Source organism: Tripterygium wilfordii, chromosome 4 (assembly GCF_013401445.1).
Source record: "Tripterygium wilfordii isolate XIE 37 chromosome 4, ASM1340144v1, whole genome shotgun sequence".
NCBI classification, from domain to species: domain Eukaryota; kingdom Viridiplantae; phylum Streptophyta; class Magnoliopsida; order Celastrales; family Celastraceae; genus Tripterygium; species Tripterygium wilfordii.
The window spans coordinates 1,470,032-1,491,432 of NC_052235.1; the positions used below are offsets into that span (position 1 = coordinate 1,470,032).

The window sequence follows — 21,401 nt, forward strand, 5'->3', positions numbered from 1 at the left end:
ACAAAAACAGAAAAAATTTTGGATCTACGTTTATTAAAGTTATATTTATGATTCCTTTACAATCTATTTATGTTACTGTGACCTTAAACTTTTGTGGGTTAAATTGCAGTTAAATGTATTAAGTATTTATTTTAAGAATGTATTAGTTTTTTTAAAGAGTGTATTAAGCATTTGTGAAGAATAAATTATGATATCACCATGACTTACTTATCTAGAATAAGTAATAGCTTTATTTTTATTCATACGAGCCAAGATCTCCAAACACTACGACAAACTCCTTGATTGTTATAAAATATCATCATCATTATCATTCGAGCATTTATCTTAGAAGTTTAGGGTTGGTTACATGAGTTTACGAGAACATAATCGAAAATCCATCACGTGTATTCTTACAAAAATATATACAGCAATAATATATAAGGAGAAATATAAATATAAATTTAAACAACATTAGTTAATTATAACCCATTTGCTAACAAACATACTGTAAATTATTATTGAAGCTGATGAGAATGTACGTCACACAATTGCAAGAATCCAAAAAACAAATAGGGCATAGGGACCTCGAAATTAGGTAAAACCATGAGTATAAATCATAAAATTAGTACTAATTAACTGCTTTAATTACAATAAGGTAGACGATGAGATCATAAATACCTATAGTGTATATGTAGTGCCAATGTGTCACTAGTAAGTTTTTTCGTGTGTACCATCAAATATGTATAATAATGTTGTCATACCATGCATAAGAGTAGCCTCAATATTGCTGCCTTAGTCGAAATGACTAATGTCACTTCCATGATTTGTCTGAGCGCCATCCTAGACAGGGAATTGGCCGGAAATACAGAACAGAACAGGGTATCAGCCAGCATAATACTTGAATTCTTTTATTTGGAGAACTTTCCAACGACCAATAACTTGTTCCTGGATACCTTAGGGCGGGGCAGAGAAACGTGTTGTTACCCAGTTTTGTATTAGCTGAAAATAGAATACTTTGGGACAAACATATGTAAAATATTAATCTTAGCGTGTTGTTTTATTCTATTAAATGACTAATTAGAAACTTTTCGAATGACAATTGTTTGGTTGTCGTTGCGCAATTTGAGCACTACTATTACGTTGTTCACATTGGATGTCCAAAGAGCAAGTTTGCATAATTTCATTTTCAGTTATTAAAAAAAAAGTTTCATCGAACACGATTTGAGACAAAGTTTTTTCTAGGATTTGGACTGGTTTGGTCTTTGATGATAGTTGCAAATTGGTAAATAGAACAAAATATGTTCTAACTCAAAGCAATATATTGGTGACATGAATATTCTCGAACTCTAACCCTAAGGAGGTTTCAATAGATAGAGTTACTATTACTAAAAAATTCACTAGTATTAATTAGCCCCTTTCTACTAGGTTTACCCAAGCCAATATGCTCACCTGAAAACAACTAGTTCTACTTTCGGAAAAAGCTTAAAAGCTGGTTCCACTTTGGATCTCTTATCATTTACTTCCTACCACGACAATATTCAATGATTTAGTACACGAATAAATTTGGTTCCACAATAAAATCATTATCATTATGGGCGGTGGTACTGGTGCATCCAGCACTTAACTGTGGAGAGTGGGTGGATAACAATATTAAGTATTAACAAAAAAATATGCGTAAGCAAATCAAAGTGCTTATCCAATAATATTTTAAAATAATGAACACGTCTCTCCTTTAATTTAAGATTAATATCTCTTCAAATATATATTAATATTACTGTTTCCGTGAGAGGCTCAAAAACAAAATATTTGAAAAGTATCTCAAGCTATATACGCACAACAATACTATTCGAGCAACCAATTGATTATACAAAAAAAAAAAAACGGAACTTTGAATCTTAATATATATATATATATCAAGCAATGGAGGTGGTTGATGAGTAGCGGCAGACCTTTGCTTCTGTATAAACAAGTCCTTGTCTGCAGAAATAACCCTTTAGAGGACTACAATGTCTGTCATCCGAACATATGCACTGCCCCTCCAATGCACAACCATCACTCTTCACAGCTTCTTTACCATAAAATATCTCATCAGACCATTCACTGGAGAACATGTTTTGAGGGTCCAATTGCTTCTTCACTGCCAAAAACTTGTTCAAATTATGATACTTTTGTTGCACATTCAAGAATGCCGAGTTCCTGTTTTTAGCCCAATGTGGCTTGGCTCCATACTTGAAGAATGCCATTTGTTCCACTTCTTCCCACACATCTTGGTTTAGTCTAGGCGTCAAAGGATCATCAGCGCGATAATAGTTGAAATCGACCACTATCGAGTCCTCAGATTGGCCTAAATAAGCTTGAGAAGCCTTGATGAATCGGATTAAGAACCCGTTATAGATATCAACTCCACAAAAGTTTTCAGATTTAATGTCGCGGAGTCTTTGAACATCTCGGATAAACTCTCCAAATTTGGTAGCAGGAAATATTGCCGTTGATTCATAGAAGAAGAGGCCGTTGATTCTTGGATCCCAAGCACAGGAACTATCAATTCTGATTGCTGCTGAATATAAACATGAACCTGAAGTTTGCATTTTGCCTTGATTACCTATTACAGGATAGCCAGTGAAGATTAGGCCATCTCTCTTTAAACCATTTGCAATTAGTTTCTTGTACCCCAAAAATGTAGCTGCCATTGTGCATTTTCCATTCACATTTCGCGAGTTTTCCGCTGCTTTCTCTGCATTTTGACATTCAAGACTTCACTTTTTGCTAACAAAAAAAAAAAAAAAAAAACAAATTCAAACTTAAGAAAACATTCTTTACGTAATGTTAGGAATCATGAGAGTACCTGTTGCTCTAGTTGATTTGGAGACCAGAATGTTATTTGCTTGAAAGCCAAGGAAATCAAAGACTCCATCACCAGGGGTGCTTAAAGGGACTCTATTATCATATCTGTACACTGCAGTATGCCTTGATGGGTACCATGTAATATCCCCAAATTCATTCTTCTTTGCATGGTCAATGAACATGTCCTCTATATGAGCATCATCTGTGAAGTTGTAAGTTATGCTTCTCTTGAATCCTTTCTCCAATGTGAGTGTCACCTACATTAAGTTTCAAATTTTGTCTCAATAATCCCAGATCTAAAGATGAAAATTAATTGACTGACCTTAGAAATGACACCCAACATTCCAAGAGAAACTTTTGCTGCATTAAGGAGTGGATCTTGAGCTCCAATTCTGATTGTCTTTGCATACCCTTCAGATTGCTTTGCAGGAACAACAAGGCTAATCCCAATAACATGATCATGAACTGCTCCTCCTCTGCCCCACAATGAGCTACCATGAGCACCAGTACTAATTAATCCCCCAATACTCACACCCTCCCAATACGGCGCAGCCACCAGGCTCAACCCTGCCTCTTCAACCTTATCGATCAGATCGCGTAACCCCACTCCAGCATCAGCGGTGACAGCCAAGTTGGCCTCATCAACCAAAATGTTGGAGCTATAATTACTTGTACTAATCAACAACGAATTCCCGTTTGATGGGCAAGCCAGTTTTGGAATTGTGTGCGAGAATTTGCTCACAACTCTGACTTTGAGTCTGTTTTGATTCGCATAGGCCACCGCCTGGCGTAGCTCTTCTTCTGTAGTTGGGTATGCGACGTTGGGGACATGACATTGCTTCCGATCATTCCAGGCACCGTAGGAATTGAAGAGGGTGCAGTTAGTCTTGTTCTGGTCACATTGGATTGGTGGTCGCGGTGGAATGGCTTGGCTGCCCCAATAGAGCAGGAAGAAAACAGACTGGAGGATCCAGAAGTTGTGGATGGGCATTGCTTGACCAATTCAGGTTCAGGAGAATTATTGTGAATGGTGAACTGGTGAAAGTTCTTGAATTGGCGTGGAAAGGCTACGGAGTTGATGCTTTGAAGGGAAGAAGAGACAAACTTGAGAATCACTTGTAGTGTACAAGAAGAAGATAAAAATATGTATATTTTGGGTGGGGGGAGTGGGGGTGCTGTGATTTGGATTGTACGCGTTTTGTGGGATATTCTCAAGATTTGTTGTCTGTGTTTGTTGGCATGTTCATACCATAACAAGATTGCTAATATTTCATATTACGATTTTTTCTAGTAACAATATTAAGAAGAGAAGTTTACCCACGACAATTACCAAATTTTTTTGGCATATGAGGAGGGATTGACGCCATTGGAGTAGCAGAAGGACGTGCATTCAATTTTTCCTGTGAATTCTGTCGGCAAATTAAAGGGAACTAAAAATGGACGAGGCTCTGGCCACCAGATAATGGGCTTAGTTTTACAGCCCAAATCAAATTTAAGCCCAATTGTCTTGTGACCGAACACAGACTCATATACCATATAGTGATGACTGATGACATACGCGCCAAACTCATTCTTGAAGGATCTAACCCCAGTCAACTTGATTAATTAAAAAATAAATTATGCATTTGTAAAAATGCATAGAGAGAGTAGAGAATCAAATTCACATAATTAATTCTTTTAAAAAAAGGGAAAGAATTCATATCAAACAAATGTTAATGTTTTTTGAAAGAAAGTTGAATCGTGTAAATGATATGATGATACGGCCAAGTACTACCCAAAATTGCTGTTGTTCAAATAAGAACAGAAAGTTATGGTCATGGTTACGGTAAGGATGAGGGAAATTATAGAAAGCTATTAGGTCATATTAAATAATAGCAAAGAACTTGTTTTGGGAATACTAGATGAACAACGACCCCATAATTGGCTTTCTTCTCACGCACGTTGAAAAATCTAGTCAACGGCCGAGATGCATTGTATGAGATCATCAATGATTTACACGTGTCCTCTGAGTCCTGGTTGTCACAACTGATCATGATCATCATATCTTCCTTCCATGGAAATTAAGAAAAGAAAAGGAAATTTTTTTTTACTATGTCGGAAATCTGAATATATGTTATTGGGAGAGACTGTGCTGTCAAGTTTCACATTCTTTTATTTTTCCTTTTCATTGTCACAGTGATTCCAACACTTTTTAGTTATCAATTCTCATTTCTGGTTATCTCTTATTCGACTTCATGATGTCCGCACGGTTTTGTCGCCGTCGTTTTTGCGGACTGTGAGCGAACAGATACTTCTGCTCCTCTTTCCCCCGGGGCATATGCTGAAGAAAGATCCAAGGCCCATTTGTCTCTGTCTCTGAGTGGTATTTGGGCGACCCATTTCGTTTGAATGCAAATTTTTAGCATCTTGTGGTAGATTCTTGTGTTTCGCGGTATGTATTGATGTGCTATGAAGTTTCTTTGCTGGGTATTCTGCTTTGTGATTATTCATTGGAAGCTAGTCTAAGAAGTCCATTTTAGATCAGGAGGGTAGCTGTAAGTACAAAGATTAAAGCACATTGCTCGGGATTGAGGGAGAATTAAGTGATTTGAACTGGGGTCTCATAGTAAATTGGAATGCTGTGTTTCTTTGAACCCTTTAAGATGCTTCGATAATTAAACTGAAGTAGTTTTTGATTTTGCTGATTTGCTGGGTTGTTGGTGATTGGATAGGATAATTCTTACAAGATTGCTAGAATGCTTATCTGCAGTAATTCTGATAATATACAACACTCGTTGAGAGTTGAGTCAACAACTTGGCAGGATTGAGTTAAACTTTTTTCCATGGCATCTATTAGAAGGACCTTGTCTCCAGTGCCTAGAGCTGGAAATTCAATGAATGGGGAAGTTTGTCAAGTCCCTTCTTCCTTGTCCAAGTCATCATCTAGTAGTCAGAACTATCCCCCATCTGGTGGATTGTTATGTTCTCTTCTCGGCTTATCAGATTCCCAAGCTCTTGTTCTTGGCGTTTTCTCGCTGAGATCTTCTAAACCCCTTGAGAGGTCAAAATCGAAAGGGCAAGTTTGGAGGAGGTCCCTTTTACATTTCTTCATATGTTTTGTGGTTGGATCGTTCATCGGACTAACACCGTTGATGAAGTTATCCATGAATTATATGTCCAAGTGCCAAGCATTCTCCTTTGACATGGTACCAGGTGTTGGAAAATTTCAAAATTATGATAGTGCGATAAGTAGCAGGACTACTCTGATGGGCAGTCAAGCTGTTGAGAAAAATGTCACATTGCGGCCTCTAGTGAATGAACAAGAGTTAGAAGTGGAAATTTCTGGTGGTGTTGAGAATAATGTCACATTGCAGGTTCGCGTGAATGAACAGGAACAAAATGCAGGGATTTCAGATGATGCCATTTCTAACCAATCACTCCCTCAAGATTCAACTTTGGCGCTTCAGAAGCTTTTGATAATTGTGACCCCTACGTATCCTCGTCTATTTCAAGCCTATTATCTGAACCGTTTAGCTCAAACTCTGAAACTTGTCCAACCTCCACTATTGTGGATAGTTGTGGAAATGACCTCTCAGTCCATGGAAACTGCTGACCTCCTAAGGAGAACTGGGGTTATGTATAGGCATCTTGTTTGCAATAAAAATCTAAGCGATATTAGAGATAGAAGTGTTCACCAGAGAAACGAGGCGCTGTCTCATATTGAAACTCACCATCTCGATGGAATTGTTTACTTTGCAGATGATACTAACATTTACTTGGCTGATCTTTTTGAGCAATTGAGACAAATCAGGTATTCTTTCTTGCAAATTATAATTCTGTATCCCCTATATATGACTTTGTTTTTTGCCTTTAATGGTGCAAAAATGAATGGCTTTTTGTCAATTATGATAGATTGAGGCATGCTAGGTATGATCCACTCACTGTGAAAACTTAGTTTTACCCTAATGGTCGATTCAGGCATGATCTATACAAGGAAAAAATTAATTTTATTTTGAGTCACTCATAGATCACTTTGTGAATGATGACAAACATAATATCTTCCACCATGGCAATTGTCTTCTTTGCATAATTTCCTGTGGTCTATTATCTGTTTATATCATGTGTCTTGTGAAGAAGACCATCCCTTTCCCACTGTAAACATATGGGGTTATCAGTGGTAGAACTTTGCCTATGCATATTTCTTCAACAATGCTCATTTTTGTTTTTGACTTGCAGGCAGTTTGGGACTTGGCCAGTGGCCAAACTATCTGGGAGCATGAACAAAGCATTCTTAGGGGGACCTATTTGTAATGGAACTCAAATAATTGGATGGCACATAAATGAGTCAAATAGAAGATTTCGGAGATTCCATACTGAAATGACGGGGTTTGCTTTCAATAGTACCATACTTTGGGATCAAAAGCGATGGCACCGACCCACACTTGAACCTGTTAGACAGCTTGATACAGTAAGAAATGGCTTACAGGTAATTGGTTCTTAATGTGTACATATCCAACATAGTGAAATCAAAAGCAAAGTGATGGCTGTTGGCATCACTTTGCTAAGAAAATAAGAAAAATAAAAATGAATCAATTTAAAATTAAAAATATTTTCCGCCTTAATCTTTGCAAATCTCATAATGTCATATTCAGCCAATCCCGTTGTTTCTAATGCAATGAAGCCAGAGAGTCCCGTAACCACTCACCAAAATTGACCCTGAGCTAGATCCATTTTTGACTTATTAAAGCACACCCCTTGATTCCCCTACCGCTGAGCACTGTCGGCTTTGGTTTAACCTTATTTGTTTCAATTTACAGGTAAGCACATTTATTGAGCAACTTGTGGAGGATGAAAGCAAAATGGAAGGCTTACCAGAAGGCTGCTCAAGAATCATGGTTTGGCAACTTCATCTTGAAACATCTAATTTCTTCTATCCGCCCAAATGGTTAATGAAGGACAATCTAGATGCCATTGTGCCACTCATGTTAAATTCTTGAAACAAGAAGACTAAAGTGGTGAGGTGAGTGAGGCATTTGAGGCGCATCTTATTTTAAGTTCCAATCCAGGCTAGTTAAATTTTTATTTGTTTGAATTGCTAAATGCCTGAGATGTTCATGCCTCGTAGACACAAAATTTTTGGAGTGATTTTTAATGTATAATTCCTTGATGTAAGCTTAGTTATTTTTAGGGTTTAGAATAGATGTGAATTTTTTTCAAAATTTTTTATTTTTTCAAGCAACCTTAGTTCCAATCACCTAAGTGCTAAGGTTTCTTCTCTCGACCTTGTTAAATAATGAAACTGTATGCTGACTCCAAAAGCCGTTTGGAGGGTACAACCCCAACTACTGAATGAGCTTGAGTGATTTTTATTTTTGCATTATTGGAATTAAAAGGATGCTTATTGCCAATATTAGCCTGTTTCTGTGCTCTGTACATTTATCTTCAATCCTCTGCAAAACAGATACAAATGATCTATGTTTCATTATGTATTCCAGCTCCTCTTACCATATTGACTATGCTGTTTGATTTTGATGAAATGAAGTTTTCCTAAACGCCTTTCTTCTCTTCTCTGGGTTTTAATTCAAACCTTTCATTGTAGGAAACCTCTGGTCAAGAATTATGAAATATCATTATGCTAGCGGTGACAAACTCTTTGTCCACAATACCGTTATCATGGAATGTCTATCCATGTTGCCAGTTGATATACGTGCCTCGTTTTTCTGACAGCCGAGGAATTGAAAATTGCGGACAAGGTGTAAGCCTGGTTTTTGTACAGTTATGGTTCTCTACTTCATCCACTGCTGCCCTTCTCGATGTCGTGAAATTTCAAGCAATTAGTTGATTTGGCATCAGTCAGCCAAGTTTCAGGCCAGATATTGTGTCATTGTCCTATTAGTCTGTGTTCAGTTCCATGATATTGCTATTTTTCTGTGGAGGAGACTGGAGAGAAAGCAGTTTTGAATGTTCTGTTGCTGCTTGTGGGCTAGTGAAAAGTCTGAAATGAATATATATAAAACTTGACCTCTTCTTCTTCGTGCACTCTGAAAGAATTTCCATTCAAGATAAACCTAATTTAGCTTTGCATTGCTAGCCTTCATTCTAGGTCTCTTCTGGTATCTATGCTTGATATATGATCCCTTCAGTATATTGAAAATCTGGGAATCAGGAAAGGAATCTATACCATAAGTTAGTAACAAAATTATTGTCGATTGAATGAGTGCACTTCACTTGATTAATCTTCAAATTTTACTTTGCTCTCTCTTTTAGCATATGGTAATCTCTCAGTGCCTCTCATTCCATTGATCACCAGATATGGTGCCAAATCTGGACCGAATACTCCTTGCATTTGTCCACACCTCCTTCATTGCTTGTGTTCTTTTAGTCTTCATCCTTGTCTTCCTTGTTGGGCTGTTACTTGCATTCACTCTCACACTCTTCTCCATTGTTTTCGTTGATTTATATGATATTTTTCCAAACAAGGAACAATCAATGTGGCTTGACTCAACAAGTCAAACATGAAACATCTATGGTCTCTAAAAATTCGTGAACGTGGGCCCGACCTTATGGGCTTAGTCATTAGCCCAACAGTGTATGACTTCTCCACAAGCCATTTCTCAAACTGAGCTAAGCCCACTACAGTCTACAATATCCAAACATCCCGAGTGGGCGAGTCCGCATTACTTGCACGCAATTGTCTTCTTCCTCTGGTTCCTTGCTACCTCTCAGCCACCTGTTGCTTCAACATCCTTAATTTTCCTCTCCCCTTCTCCGCGTGCCTTTGTTTATGCATAATCTTTCATATATTCTTCACTTCACGTTTCTCTCGCGTTGATCATGGAGACAAGCGTGCACTCACGCGGTGAGCTTCATCCACATTTCTCTCCCGCCATTGGATTTGGAGCTGTAAACCCTAATTCTGCGAAACTCTCGGTAGCTTTCAAGCGGATTCCTCTGAATGTTGGACTACGGAAAAGCTTAAGAGTTTCAGCCTCCGATGCCGTGAATGGTTCCGGAACTTCAACTGTTGAAAGAAGCGATACGGAGAAGGTGCCTTCTGTAAATCCTGTCTATACACCCACGCCTTCTAGTCGGGAGCTTCGAACTCCTCACAGCGGGTATTTTGAAATGAATTTGTGTAGTTTCATGATGTCGATAGATTGCATTTTTCAAATTTGTGCTGATCCATAAGGCATAGTTGGAGTTTACTAGTTCAGGGCTTAATTTACTATTTCCTTGAAACTTTTATGAAAGCAGCCACTTGAATTGACATAAGTTTCTATTTCAGTTTTCTTTTTTAATGCAAAATAAATTTTATTGAGGGGCACCAAGAGAGTGCGACCCAAAGAAAAAGAGCATATAGAAAGAACAGCTGAGAAATGAAAAGACGTATTAGGCTACGTCGAGATTGACTAAGAACATCAAATAGATTCCTGCTCCGTCTTGACAACCAGAATTCGGTCATAGAGTACCAGTTATCCATGAATTTGTCTAGCTCAGATTCTTCTCTGAGAAGAGTCTGTTGTTTCTTTCCAACCATACCAGCCAACAAGTAATCATGGGGATGGTTAGGAGAAGATCCCCTTTGGTTCTACCTTCGGGAAGCAAACTCCAGGCCTTCAGCTCTGTAATCAAGTTTTCGCTCTCTGGTTAATAATTGAAACTATTACTTGAATTAGGTATCATTTTGATGGAAGTACTCGGAAATTCTTTGAGGGATGGTACTTCAAAGTATCAATTCCAGAACAAAGACAGAGCTTCTGCTTTATGTATTCTGTTGAGAATCCCGCATTCCGTAAAAAGTTGACAGTATTTGAAGCCGCTCAGCATGGACCTAGGTCAACTGGAGTAGGAGCTCAAATTCTTGGTGCCGACGACAAGTATATATGCCAATATTCTGAAGAATCTCAAAATTTCTGGGGAAGTAAGTTTTTCGTATTTATACTTGAGCTCTTTTTCGCTTTGCTCTCAAAATGGAACATGCATTGTGGTTTTTGATCTTTTCTTCATCATATTCACAATCCCACATGCATTTTTTTTGGGTAACCAGGAAGGTCCCTGCCCAACGGCCAATTTTTGACCCCTTGGCCAGTTTTAAACCCTGGCCTGACTGCCACAATCCGGCACCACAATGATAGGTGCTTTAGACCGGGCCTAAGCCTGTGCGGGTAAGTTGGCTGAAGCCCTCCAGAATTGGGCTGCAAGGCCCACGGAACTAGGGAACCCCTGGGAAATATCCCAACTCCCGACCTCAGGCACCTTTAATCCTTAAGTCTGTCCGGAGAGGTCACCAACCAGGATATCGCCAGTTGTTCCCACATGCATTTCATTTATGATGCTTATTGATTATCATATATGGTTGCTGCTTTCATGATGTGTTTCTGCCTACAAGCCAATTTCATTTTTTGAAATTTTTTTTCAAAAATATGATTCAACTAGCAGGTTAGTTTCCAATATGCAAATATTCTTGGGTTTCTTTGAGAAACAGCATTCTAACATTTGGATTCTGTTTGCCAGTGCATTCAGTTCAAGTTTCAAAATCAGTTTATGGTGATAACTTTCTAATTTTTATGGAATTAACGAACTGACGACACAAACTTGACCTTTTTGTCTGGCAACTCGTGGGATTGTTGTTAATTTTTTGAGGGACGGTATACACAAATTAAATATATGCAACATCACATTTTAACCGCATAAGTGCTCCAACCAAAACATATAAAAGAAAAAGGGAATGTATGAACACAATTCTGTCAGCCTAGTTAATGTGTTTCTTTTATGCTTCACCTCTTGTTTTTCTTTTCTCGTTATCTGCCCTGTTTTTCATTTTTCTTTTTAGCTTCAGATGTAGAAAGAACTTGTGGTTTCAATGCCTAATCGATAATCTGTTATTTCATAGGTAGGCATGAACTAGCTTTGGGGAATACTTTTATAGCTGAAAAAGACTCTCAGCCTCCTAAGAAGGAGGTTTTTCCTCAGGTAAATTCATCACTTGACTTCTATCATCTTCTTTATGATCATCAAGACCCCCCCTCTCCGCAATCGTCAAAACTTAAAAGTAATAACGCCAAAATAAAAAGAAATTCATTTCATTTCTTGGATTATTTTTTAGATTGGCTTTCCTGAATCACTTGGAAAATTTTTCCCTGTTCTATGTCATATCGTCGTCACTAAATGGATTTGGTGGCAATATTATATGCCTTTAGGGCTCCTGAATTTGTATGTATGCTTGGGAAATTTCTGTTATTGTGGATAGTTTGTGTTTTCAACCTCACAAATTTTCAACAATTGACTGAAAATGTTACTTGAGTGATACGTAGTTGTTCATCAGATGAAAAATAAGCACAATAATTTGTTTTCTAGAATATGGAGAACACTGTGAATTCAGTTTAAACTTCAATCTATTTACAGGGCCAGGAAGAATATGTTCTGACAGGAACATTTAGCCATGCTTAGATGAGGTTAAAATGTAACTTTTCCGTAGTTTAAATTGTTATATTGATATGTTGTTGCTCAGTTTGCATATAGTAAGAATTTCCTTTTTTACCAGTTTTAAATTTTGTGGCCGATTGGGAAGTTATCTTAAATTTGGGAGAGAGTTAATTGTGTTGCATGTGCAATATTTACGAACACACATAGTTTACAACAGAAACACATCTTGACAGTGAGCCATTTGTTGTCAGTTGATTCTGAAGTTGTTTAACTAAAAAAAATATAACATCATACAGAGAGCTATAATTTCAAAATGACATGTTGTCAAGAGAGATTGCCATTTATCAACCTGCTGGTCGCTTCTTTGTATTGTCTAAACTTATCTCATGGGTAAAAAGTGGTGGTGGGTACTTAACTTTGTATTTACCTTCTTAATTTCTCTGCATAATTTATTTTCTTTGAGTCATTCTTTTTCTGTGTAAGAATTTATTAATATTTGCTAGTTATGCAATGACCAAGCTATACTTTTGTGCTTATTGCTGGCTACTATCTGAAATTCTGAAGTATAAGTTGCTAGGCTTTTTTGTTTTCTTGTTTTATTTTCCCTGTGTTTACATGCTTGATTTGGTCAGGACTTCAATAAAAGAGTGCTGGAAGGTTTTCAAGTTAGTCCTCTTTGGCATCAGGGTTTTATTCGGGATGATGGCAGGTACTGAACTCTCCTGCTACATGTAGCCATAATTTTCAAAATCTTGTATTGAATTCTGAAACGCGCACTAAGATTATGCATTTTATGTTTGCCATACATATTGTAAACTATGACTAATTATTGTCGGTGCAGTATTATGTTCTACAATTCTTCATGTCAAAAGTTCCATGGGGAATGAAAGAATATATTTTGAGTTCGACAGTTACCAACTTATACTCATATATGATTGTGATCATTGTAATGATGGTTTTTCCGAGGAGTTCTCTATTGTTATATATGGTGATGACTTGGTCATTTTGTAATAAGACAGATTGCATTATGGAGATGCTGCACAAATTAAAATGCAGCTTCTCATTGTGATGATATTTAAACTGCTAAAGAACTGTTTGAGATTTGAATAAATATTCTTTAATAAACTATTCAGTTTCAAAGCAGAAGTTCATGCTTTGATGTCCAACAGGTCAAGACCTTTTTTCTTCTTTGTCCTCCAAAGCTTACTCTTTTTTCTTGGCCTAAGTTGCACAACACATTTGAATTTTTTTTTTCCTTCTCATCCATTAAATGATCCAAAATTTGTCTATCTAACCAATTATGACATTTTTTAGTTTCTGATGCAGATCAGATTATGTGAAAACCGTAAAAACTGCACGTTGGGAGTACAGTACGCGCCCTGTTTATGGATGGGGTAATGTTGGATCTAAACAGAAGTCAACAGCAGGTTGGCTTGCAGCTTTTCCTGTATTTGAACCCCATTGGCAAATATGCATGGCAGGCGGACTTTCAACAGGTTTTCATTAATCTAATGCAACAAGTGTTTGCTGCAGTTTCTTGCTTTGTTGATCAACATTTGTGTTTAAGTTATGTTATTCATTATAAAGGTGTTTGTAGTTCTGGTAGAAAGGCCTTTTCATATTAAAATTATCAGTTTAATTTACTTCTATAATATGATTGAACCTAGTTACATTCAACCTTACTACAGTTTTCGTCAACTTTACGTAATGACCATATTCTAGGTGTTGTTTCTGTCTTTTTTAGAGGAAAGGCATTTATTTATGAGAAGAGTGCTTATAGGCAACAAACAATCAAGTGTATATAGAGCTTTTTGCTGTCTGTCTGTTTAGTAGTGATTGTCTCTGCCATAGGCCTTCCCTATTCCTCTATCTTTTGTGGTTGGTGGCTACTTCATTTTGGCATACTCTCCTGATGATACTTTAACGATCATAACATCAGGCATTCAGTATGCTGTAGATAACATGGAGACGGTTCTGTCTGTAACAATTATATATTTATATCTCTTACTTTAACAACAACCGTACTTGTACTCTGGTGAACATTTATTAATTCTTTCGATTTTTTATCACAGGTTGGATAGAGTGGGATGGTGAAAGGTTTGAGTTTGAAGATGCTCCTTCCTATTCTGAGAAGAACTGGGGTGGAGCTTTTCCAAGAAAATGGTTTTGGGTAAATGTTTAATTTCATCATATTCTCACTGCAGTAAGTTGAACTTGTCAAAATTTTACTATTTACCTTATGTTTTTGGAAGGGAACTGATAATCTGGTTGCTCTATTCTCTTTTATAGCTGTACTGGTCAACTATCAGTGTGGTGTTATCTCTGAATCTTCAATTGATTTCCCTATTATAGGTTCAGTGTAATGTCTTTGAAGGTGGAAGTGGAGAAATTGCTTTGACTGTAGGTGGTGGCTTGAGGCAACTCCCTGGGATTTCTGAAACCTATGAAAATGCTGCCTTGGTAGTCTTCTACAGAAATAACTCTATAAATGCTGCATTCCTTTCCCTTGAATTCGATTTCAATTAGTTGTTGTATTAAGGAAAGAACTTCTTAATTGAGGTTACAGATTTAATTTCTAGATACAACCTCTCCACATAATAGGCAAAGTATGCGTACATCCTCCCTGTCCCCTAGGACCCCCCACTGCGGGGAGTCTTGTGCTTAGAAGTTGTTTAGTTATTAAGGAAGGAACTTCTTAATTTCTTTCTCCACAACTCTTCTAAAATCTAAAGTGATTGGAACTACTAGATCTTTTGGTATTCAGTGATTTACTATCATGCTCTATACACTTGTGCAGATTGGAGTGCACTATCAGGGAGTTTTCTATGAATTTGTTCCATGGAATGGTGTTGTAAGTTGGGACATTGCTCCCTGGGGTCACTGGTACATTGCTGCAGAGAATGAGACACATCTGGTAATCGTAAATCACTAAGTTTTTCCTCCCTCCTCTGTGCTAGTCCAGAGATTGTTGCTGCATCAAACTTGCTTTGTGTGAATGAAGTGCCAAAATCTGCTATTCTTTAAGATTTGAATATTTGGTGTCTTAGTTACTGTCAGTGGGAATATCGGTAAGAAGTGGAACCTTTGCTGTTGGACAGGTTGAATTACAGGCAACAACAAAGGACCCGGGAACAACACTGCGTGCTCCAACCACAGAAGCTGGCCTTGCTCCAGCCTGTAAAGATACTTGTTTGGGTGATCTAAGGTTGCAAATATGGGAAAAGAGAGATGATGGCCAGAAGGGGAAGGTATGTTCCACTCCTCATATTAACGCATTCGTCACATCATCCATTGAAAAGGACTTGTAGCATTGAACTGTTTTGAGTCTTGTTACGGAACTATACCCTCTGATTATAAAACAATGTGTCAGATGTACTGGCTTTAAAGTCGACCACAAAATTTTAAAATACTCACCATTATGGTATGAATGCTGGCTGCATATTAGTTTAATATTTTTTGATGACTACTGCAAATTGCCGAAATTCTCTTGGTCATTGAAAGTGGTCTCCAGTACGAATTAGGCCTATTCGTTTGGCTGTTGTAGCCCCACTTTTATTTAAGCTGAAGGCAATTTTTAAACTTTTTAAAAAAAAAAAAAAAAGTGTAACAGGGTTTCCCCAATTTAACTGAGATTTGCGTGTTTTGATTTTGAAGTTGCTTGTTTGGTGATGACTTTCTTGTACTTGAGCAAATCCAGGCTAAAGCATTATCATGTTAAATGTTACCTTCATATGCTGTCTGTGTTTTTATGAACCTTGGACTTGAGCACTTGAGCTCATCAAATAGACGCCTGGAAAGACATGACTTCAACCCCTTGTGCAGGTAATTTTGGATGTTACAAGTAACATGGCAGCAGTAGAAGTTGGTGGAGGACCATGGTTCAACACCTGGAAAGGCAAGACTTCTACTCCGGAACTCATTAACCGTGCTCTTAAAGTCCCTGTTGATGTGGATGGCATTTTCAGTTTGGTCCCATTGTTGAAGCCGCCCGGTTTATGATGAATTGGTCACCCACTTGCGTTTATTGTTACATTTTTCATAACGTTGAGATTAGTAAAAAGAAAGTGTAGCATCCAAGGGAGTGCAAATAACAGTTTGGTTTGGCAAAATGATGGGGAGCACATGTATTTAATGGCTAAGAGCTCCATGGGGGAAGTATTTGTGTGTGCATACATATATACTCGAACCTTTTATGTTTGTTAGAGATACTCAAAAGTGGTGAGGGGAACGAGTGCTGCCATATACCGTAGCGTCATACATGCTAAATTTAGTGAGCTCCCCGTTTGACAGTGAATAGTCCCTAGCGACTATAAAACAACTGCTACCTACAATAAGAGGGATTGAGGCACTCTCTTCTCTATGGGCCTTTTCCCAGATTTATTGGTTAGCTTTTACTTTGGGCCCCCATTTTTCTGGTCCGGCCCATTAGGTGATTGTTAGCAATATTTTGTGTTTTTATTCCCTATTGGTTTGTGTATGGCGCAAGTCATAACTATGAACCTTTGTCTTCTAATCATCTATTAATCGGAAAAATAATAATTTGAGGGTCGGTTTAGTTTGTATATATTCATCCTATAACTTTTAACTAAATTGACATTTGATTTCTTCAGTTGACATGAAAGAGTTTTTTTTACCATATATTAATCACAACCAAACAAAAAATCAACGGTTCACTTCGATTTTGCAATAATATTGTTTTTTTTTCTCCATTTTTCTTAATTTTTTAAGTATGTTCCAAGGCATAAAAGACTTGTGTAAAAAATTATTCATTTAAAATATTTATGAAATATATAACCGACCTCTGTAGTAAAGGAAGTTATACTTTTCCTTATTTGCCCTTGGTTGGTCGCCCGTTGTAGGAAACTATTCAGGATTTCCTTATTTGCCTTTGATTGTTCACCATTGTACTAATATAACCGACCTTCCCAGGAAACAATTTAGGGAAATCCTAATTCCAGAAACGGACTCGCCGGAGGAATTGTCGCAGGCTCGCAGCCCTCGCTGAAGATTGGTTGAAGCTGTGAAGCTGTTGAAAGGAGAGAGACAAGCAACGCAAAACTGGTGGCGAAGATTTGTGAAGGAGCAGATCTCGCCTCACTTTTCCCTAAGTTCACGATAACTCGTACTTTCTCACTGATCGTTGCATAGTCTGCGGTCGTCGTTAGGGTTCAAGACGACGTTCGTAATCTGTTGCTTGATCGCCTTCTCATGACTGGTAATCTCTTACTCCTCTTGTAGTTGTGGTTTTTAGGGTTTACGATGCCGTTGGTAATTAGTTTCTTGATCGTATTCTCATGTATGCTACTATTTTAGTCCTCGTTTCTGTCTTTAGGGTTTACAGGCATGACTCGTACGCTCTTACTCCTTGCTGTGTAGTTTGCGGTTGTTAGGGTATACTATGCACTCGCTAATCGGTGTCGTGATGGCCTTCTCATGTCTGGTACTCTCTTACTCCTTGTCGTGTAGCTTTGCGATTTTTTTACGGTTTACCATGCCGTTCGGTTTGTTGATTGTCTCCTCATAACTGGTACCTTCTTACTCCATGTCGTGTAGCTTTGCAGTTTTTTTAAAGTTTCTTGATCGTCTCCACATGACTAGTGACTGGTGCTCTCTTACTCCTTGTCGTGTAGCTTTGCAGTGTTTTTTACAGTTTTCTACGAATTTGTTTCGTGGAATGGTGTTGTAAGTTGGGACATTGCTCCCTGGGGCTGGGGTTACTGGTACATTGCTGCAGAGAATGAGACGCATCTGGTAATCGTAAATCACAGTTTAGAATTCAATCCAACTAGTAGGAAACGGAAGCATCGTTTGATGATAATAATGACCATACATTGAACTAACAGGTATTGACAGTATTTATATGGAGCGTCATGCCTCGTATGCATACTGCCTAAAATACATAAGTTGGAGTCAGCTAACTTTTCCTGTTACTATTGCTTAAAAGAAAATGATTCGTTACTTAAATGGATCTGGCATTAAGTGGTTTGTAATGGCATATAATGTGGCAATGTGGCATCTTCTGTTGTTTGGTTATTGATGCAATGTCTACAATCTTGCATGATCTCTTAATTTGCGCACATCTGTATTGTTCATAGCTTGATATTTACAGAACGTTGCATATTTATCCCATTCTTCTGTTCCTTTATGGTATATTCTAATGGCAAAGATTGAGACCTTACATTTTTTAAACTGTTGCCTCGAATAGTTAAATATCAGATATTTTTGACATTTAGAATCAATCATTTTGCATGTTACATTATTGTTCATTCAATTGTTTTCAGTCTGCAAAACATGCACCCTTGATCTTTCAAAGTCTTTTGAGAAGAAAATCTTGGTACTTTGAATAATGTATATAGATTGATAAATGGGGTATTTAGTTGTCAATAGTTAATCATTCTGTGTTACTACTATTTTTTGTTAAGACTTTTACACAAATACCTTGTAGTTGTATCCTGCTAACAAATTTCTCATATCTTTTTACAAAGACTTTTTGGTAGCCAACAATGCATCCTTATTATTGTGTTGGGAATGAGAGAACAAAATTATTAGGAAACTGGTGGCAAATAAAATACCTTGTATTTACATTCAAAATGTCTAGATTCTTGAGTTTTTTACTTTAAACTAATAATAATTAGAATATGTTCAGTTGAATATCTAGATATCCACATTTGAAAGACTTAAAAGTATGATACACTTTTCCAGTCGAATTGATGAGGCATTAGTTGGGTATTTGTGCAATGGTTCAATTATTTTGTACCACCAAAGCACCAAACTAACTAAACTTGCTGTGGAGATTTTATTTGGTTCAGCTTTGGTGACTTTCAATTATTGTTTTAGAGAGTATTTGAGGGAATAAATTTTGGGGAAGGCAAATTTAATATCAGTAACTCAGTAAGGCATGACAGTTATGCTCTCCTGGGTATCAAGTATTCTTTGCATTAGTATAGCTTAGAGTTGTGGAACTTGTTTTTATCTATATGGTTTTTGTGTAGGAGCTTTCCTTAAAATAGCCTCCTGATTTGAATGTTGTTTATAATATTGATCATTTTCTTCAGAGTCTCAATTTTCAAATGTAACAGTCATTTACTTGTAACATAAATATGTAGAAGGAGATAAGGATAACTGTTTGGACTATTGCACCAAATAGATTCTCTGCTCGTTCAGACAGTTGTTCAAACCTATTCAATTCTTACTAAAATTCAGAGCACTTCTTTATCTCCCAACATTGAGAATCATTCTCCTTTTTACACACCACCTTGGTGCTCAAATTATTCTTTTTTCCATTCAAAAAACAGAGAATCGCTGACCCAAACTCTCTAACCCTACCTAACATAATCTCGCTCCCTCTTCTATGCATTAAAAGTTAATTGTCTCACCTATGCAATAAACACTTGCTTTGACTCTAAAAACTTGCATTATTCTTCATGCATATTCTGTCATGCTCAGACTAAATTTAGATCAAATTTTTGCTGCATTTGCCTAACCTATTACTCTATCAATTTTCTCCATAATGCTTTGAACCTGTACTTTGAGATAACTCCCTGTATTCTTTACCCTTACCTGAAAACCAAATTGTAACATGTTCCGAAATAAGTTTGTTGAAACCATAACAGTTTTAAGACTAAATAAATGAGAATCCCTTTTCGAAGAGGTTGTTAATTTAATACTAAATCATTTTTTCAGGGTCAGGGACTTGGTAGGAGTGGAGTTTATGGGTCTATGGAACAATGTTATGGTGGTTTTTTTGGATGCAGGTGAAAACTCCTTTGAGATCAGCTACTGAAGCGATACCACCTCATTTTATGGTAAGAGTTGGGTACTGTAAGTGCCATACCAAAAGATCATAGCATGAGTTAGGTACGGTAAGTGCCATACCAGTAAAAATTCAATTTTCTTTCCATCAGAGACCATCATCCGGTTCATTTGGGTGAAGGTCCAGCAGGAGAAATCCCTTTGTTAGGGATTGAAATTTTATTGCACTTTTCTTTATTATGTGGTCTATATTTGTTGAAAAACTTATTATATTCTGTTTTTCTCTAACTTTATGTTGGAGTAAAGTTTGCGTACATCTTACATATCTCTTACCCATCCGTTGTGTATGGATGTTGTTTATCTTGTTGTACTGCATACGTTTTGCTTATCCTCTATTTCGTCAACTCCAAGATTTGGTGTAGGTGAGTTGTTCCGTATCCCGTTAACTCCATGGTTTTGTGTGTGAGTTTTGTCATATCGTATTTAAGACGCTGCATAGAGAAGGCCCAACTAGATTGCTGTTAATTGCCCGTTAATATAGAACTTCACCCATTACGTTAGGACTATAATGGTTGGCCTTTATGGGATAGTCCCATTAAAGTTGTGCTTTCAGTCTATTAAAGTGGTCATACAGAAATGCCTATTTAATGCATCTTTCGGCCTATTTTTGCGAAAATTATATGGGCCAAATTAAATTGATTCCGCTGGTTTTGGTCATGTTGTAAGTTGGGATTTTCGGCCTAATACCCATTAAAACATTGTGTGGGCCAGGAATGGATTTAATAGCCCATTACGGGCCTTCATAGAAGTTAGGCCCATCAAAAATTATTTTGGCCCATGAACCAATAGCTATTGGACTTTCCGAAATGGGCCTGAAAACTTAGGCCCATCAAAAATTTATTGGGCTTTCTGTAATGGGCCATTGGCACTAAATTATTTAGGTCCATTAAGATTGGGCTTTCGGCACTTGATTGTCATTAGAACTGTGGGCCTTTATAGAACTTAGGCCCATTAAGCTTATGCTTTGGCCCAATATATCATGCCCGTTACATATCAAATTATTTAGGCCCATTGTAATTAAAGTTTACTTAGGCCCATAAGTACATTACAATTGGGCTAGGGCCCATAAAACTGGCCCATTGACCGTATAACTATTTCTAGAACTTGGGCCCATTAAGCTTTGGCTTCGGCCCAATCGAGAGGGCCCATTGTCTTTAAACTTACTTAGTCAACATGCCCTTTAATGGAACTTAGGCCCATTACAATTGGGCTTTTGTCCATGGTCAATAACAATTGTTGATTAAAGTAATAAAGTTTACTAAGTACATTACGATTGGGCTTGGGCCTATTGACAGTTTAACTTGGGCCTTTCTAGAACTTGGGCCCATTGAGTTTTGGCCCCGGCCCAATCTAGTGGGCCC

The 21,401-nt window shown here is 37.4% G+C and overlaps 3 protein-coding genes and 1 long non-coding RNA gene across 6 annotated transcripts; 3 read left to right on the forward strand and 1 right to left on the reverse strand.

Annotated features, from left to right (window-relative positions):
• Positions 1-1,710: 1,710 nt before the first annotated feature.
• LOC119996183 (L-gulonolactone oxidase 3) lies at positions 1,711-3,988 on the reverse strand. The gene is made up of 3 exons (XM_038842728.1): positions 3,146-3,988; positions 2,825-3,080; positions 1,711-2,713 (listed from the first exon to the last, which is right to left on the reverse strand). Exons 1-3 carry the CDS (start codon positions 3,812-3,814, stop codon positions 1,893-1,895), a joined length of 1,746 nt encoding a protein of 581 aa, XP_038698656.1. The 5' UTR covers positions 3,815-3,988; the 3' UTR covers positions 1,711-1,892.
• Positions 3,989-4,854: 866 nt separating this feature from the next.
• Positions 4,855-8,849, forward strand: LOC119997566 (probable beta-1,4-xylosyltransferase IRX9H). Its single transcript, XM_038844681.1, has 4 exons — positions 4,855-6,613; positions 7,039-7,288; positions 7,620-7,822; positions 8,402-8,849. The coding sequence occupies exons 1-3, from the start codon at positions 5,646-5,648 to the stop codon at positions 7,797-7,799; spliced, it is 1,398 nt and encodes a 465-aa protein (XP_038700609.1). The 5' UTR covers positions 4,855-5,645; the 3' UTR covers positions 7,800-7,822; positions 8,402-8,849.
• Positions 8,850-9,463: 614 nt separating this feature from the next.
• Positions 9,464-16,776, forward strand: LOC119997389 (tocopherol cyclase, chloroplastic). 2 transcript variants are annotated; one of them, XM_038844363.1, is made up of 10 exons: positions 9,464-9,917; positions 10,479-10,723; positions 11,696-11,775; positions 12,861-12,937; positions 13,555-13,724; positions 14,301-14,398; positions 14,581-14,688; positions 15,026-15,142; positions 15,327-15,476; positions 16,051-16,776. In XM_038844363.1, the coding sequence occupies exons 1-10, from the start codon at positions 9,637-9,639 to the stop codon at positions 16,225-16,227; spliced, it is 1,503 nt and encodes a 500-aa protein (XP_038700291.1). In that variant the 5' UTR covers positions 9,464-9,636; the 3' UTR covers positions 16,228-16,776. The 2 variants fall into 2 exon arrangements, with proteins under 2 accessions (XP_038700291.1, XP_038700292.1); XM_038844364.1 differs by having other exon boundaries at positions 9,658-9,849.
• Positions 16,777-17,101: 325 nt separating this feature from the next.
• On the forward strand, positions 17,102-19,903 carry LOC119996065. Of its 2 annotated transcripts, none has more exons than XR_005467786.1 (4): positions 17,102-17,443; positions 17,542-17,668; positions 17,782-17,832; positions 18,072-18,497. It is a non-coding gene; the product is annotated as an uncharacterized LOC119996065 (long non-coding RNA). The 2 variants fall into 2 exon arrangements; XR_005467785.1 differs by lacking the exon at positions 18,072-18,497 and adding an exon at positions 18,510-19,903 and having other exon boundaries at positions 17,104-17,443.
• The last annotated feature ends 1,498 nt before the right edge of the window (positions 19,904-21,401 follow it).

Excerpts from the sequence above, each read along its gene's own strand:
- LOC119996183 (XM_038842728.1), bottom strand. The coding sequence starts at position 3,814 with ATGCCCATCCACAACTTCTGGATCCTCCAGTCTGTTTTCTTCCTGCTC. Across the intron at positions 3,081-3,145 it reads TGTTGGGTGTCATTTCTAAG|GTGACACTCACATTGGAGAA; the intron begins GTCAGTCAATTA and ends AACTTAATGTAG. Across the intron at positions 2,714-2,824 it reads CAAATCAACTAGAGCAACAG|AGAAAGCAGCGGAAAACTCG; the intron begins GTACTCTCATGA and ends GTCAAAATGCAG.
- LOC119997566 (XM_038844681.1), top strand. The coding sequence starts at position 5,646 with ATGGCATCTATTAGAAGGACCTTGTCTCCAGTGCCTAGAGCTGGAAAT. Across the intron at positions 6,614-7,038 it reads GAGCAATTGAGACAAATCAG|GCAGTTTGGGACTTGGCCAG; the intron begins GTATTCTTTCTT and ends TTTGACTTGCAG. Across the intron at positions 7,289-7,619 it reads CAGTAAGAAATGGCTTACAG|GTAAGCACATTTATTGAGCA; the intron begins GTAATTGGTTCT and ends TTCAATTTACAG.
- LOC119997389 (XM_038844363.1), top strand. The coding sequence starts at position 9,637 with ATGGAGACAAGCGTGCACTCACGCGGTGAGCTTCATCCACATTTCTCT. Across the intron at positions 13,725-14,300 it reads GGCAGGCGGACTTTCAACAG|GTTGGATAGAGTGGGATGGT; the intron begins GTTTTCATTAAT and ends TTTTTATCACAG. Across the intron at positions 15,477-16,050 it reads ATGATGGCCAGAAGGGGAAG|GTAATTTTGGATGTTACAAG; the intron begins GTATGTTCCACT and ends CCCCTTGTGCAG.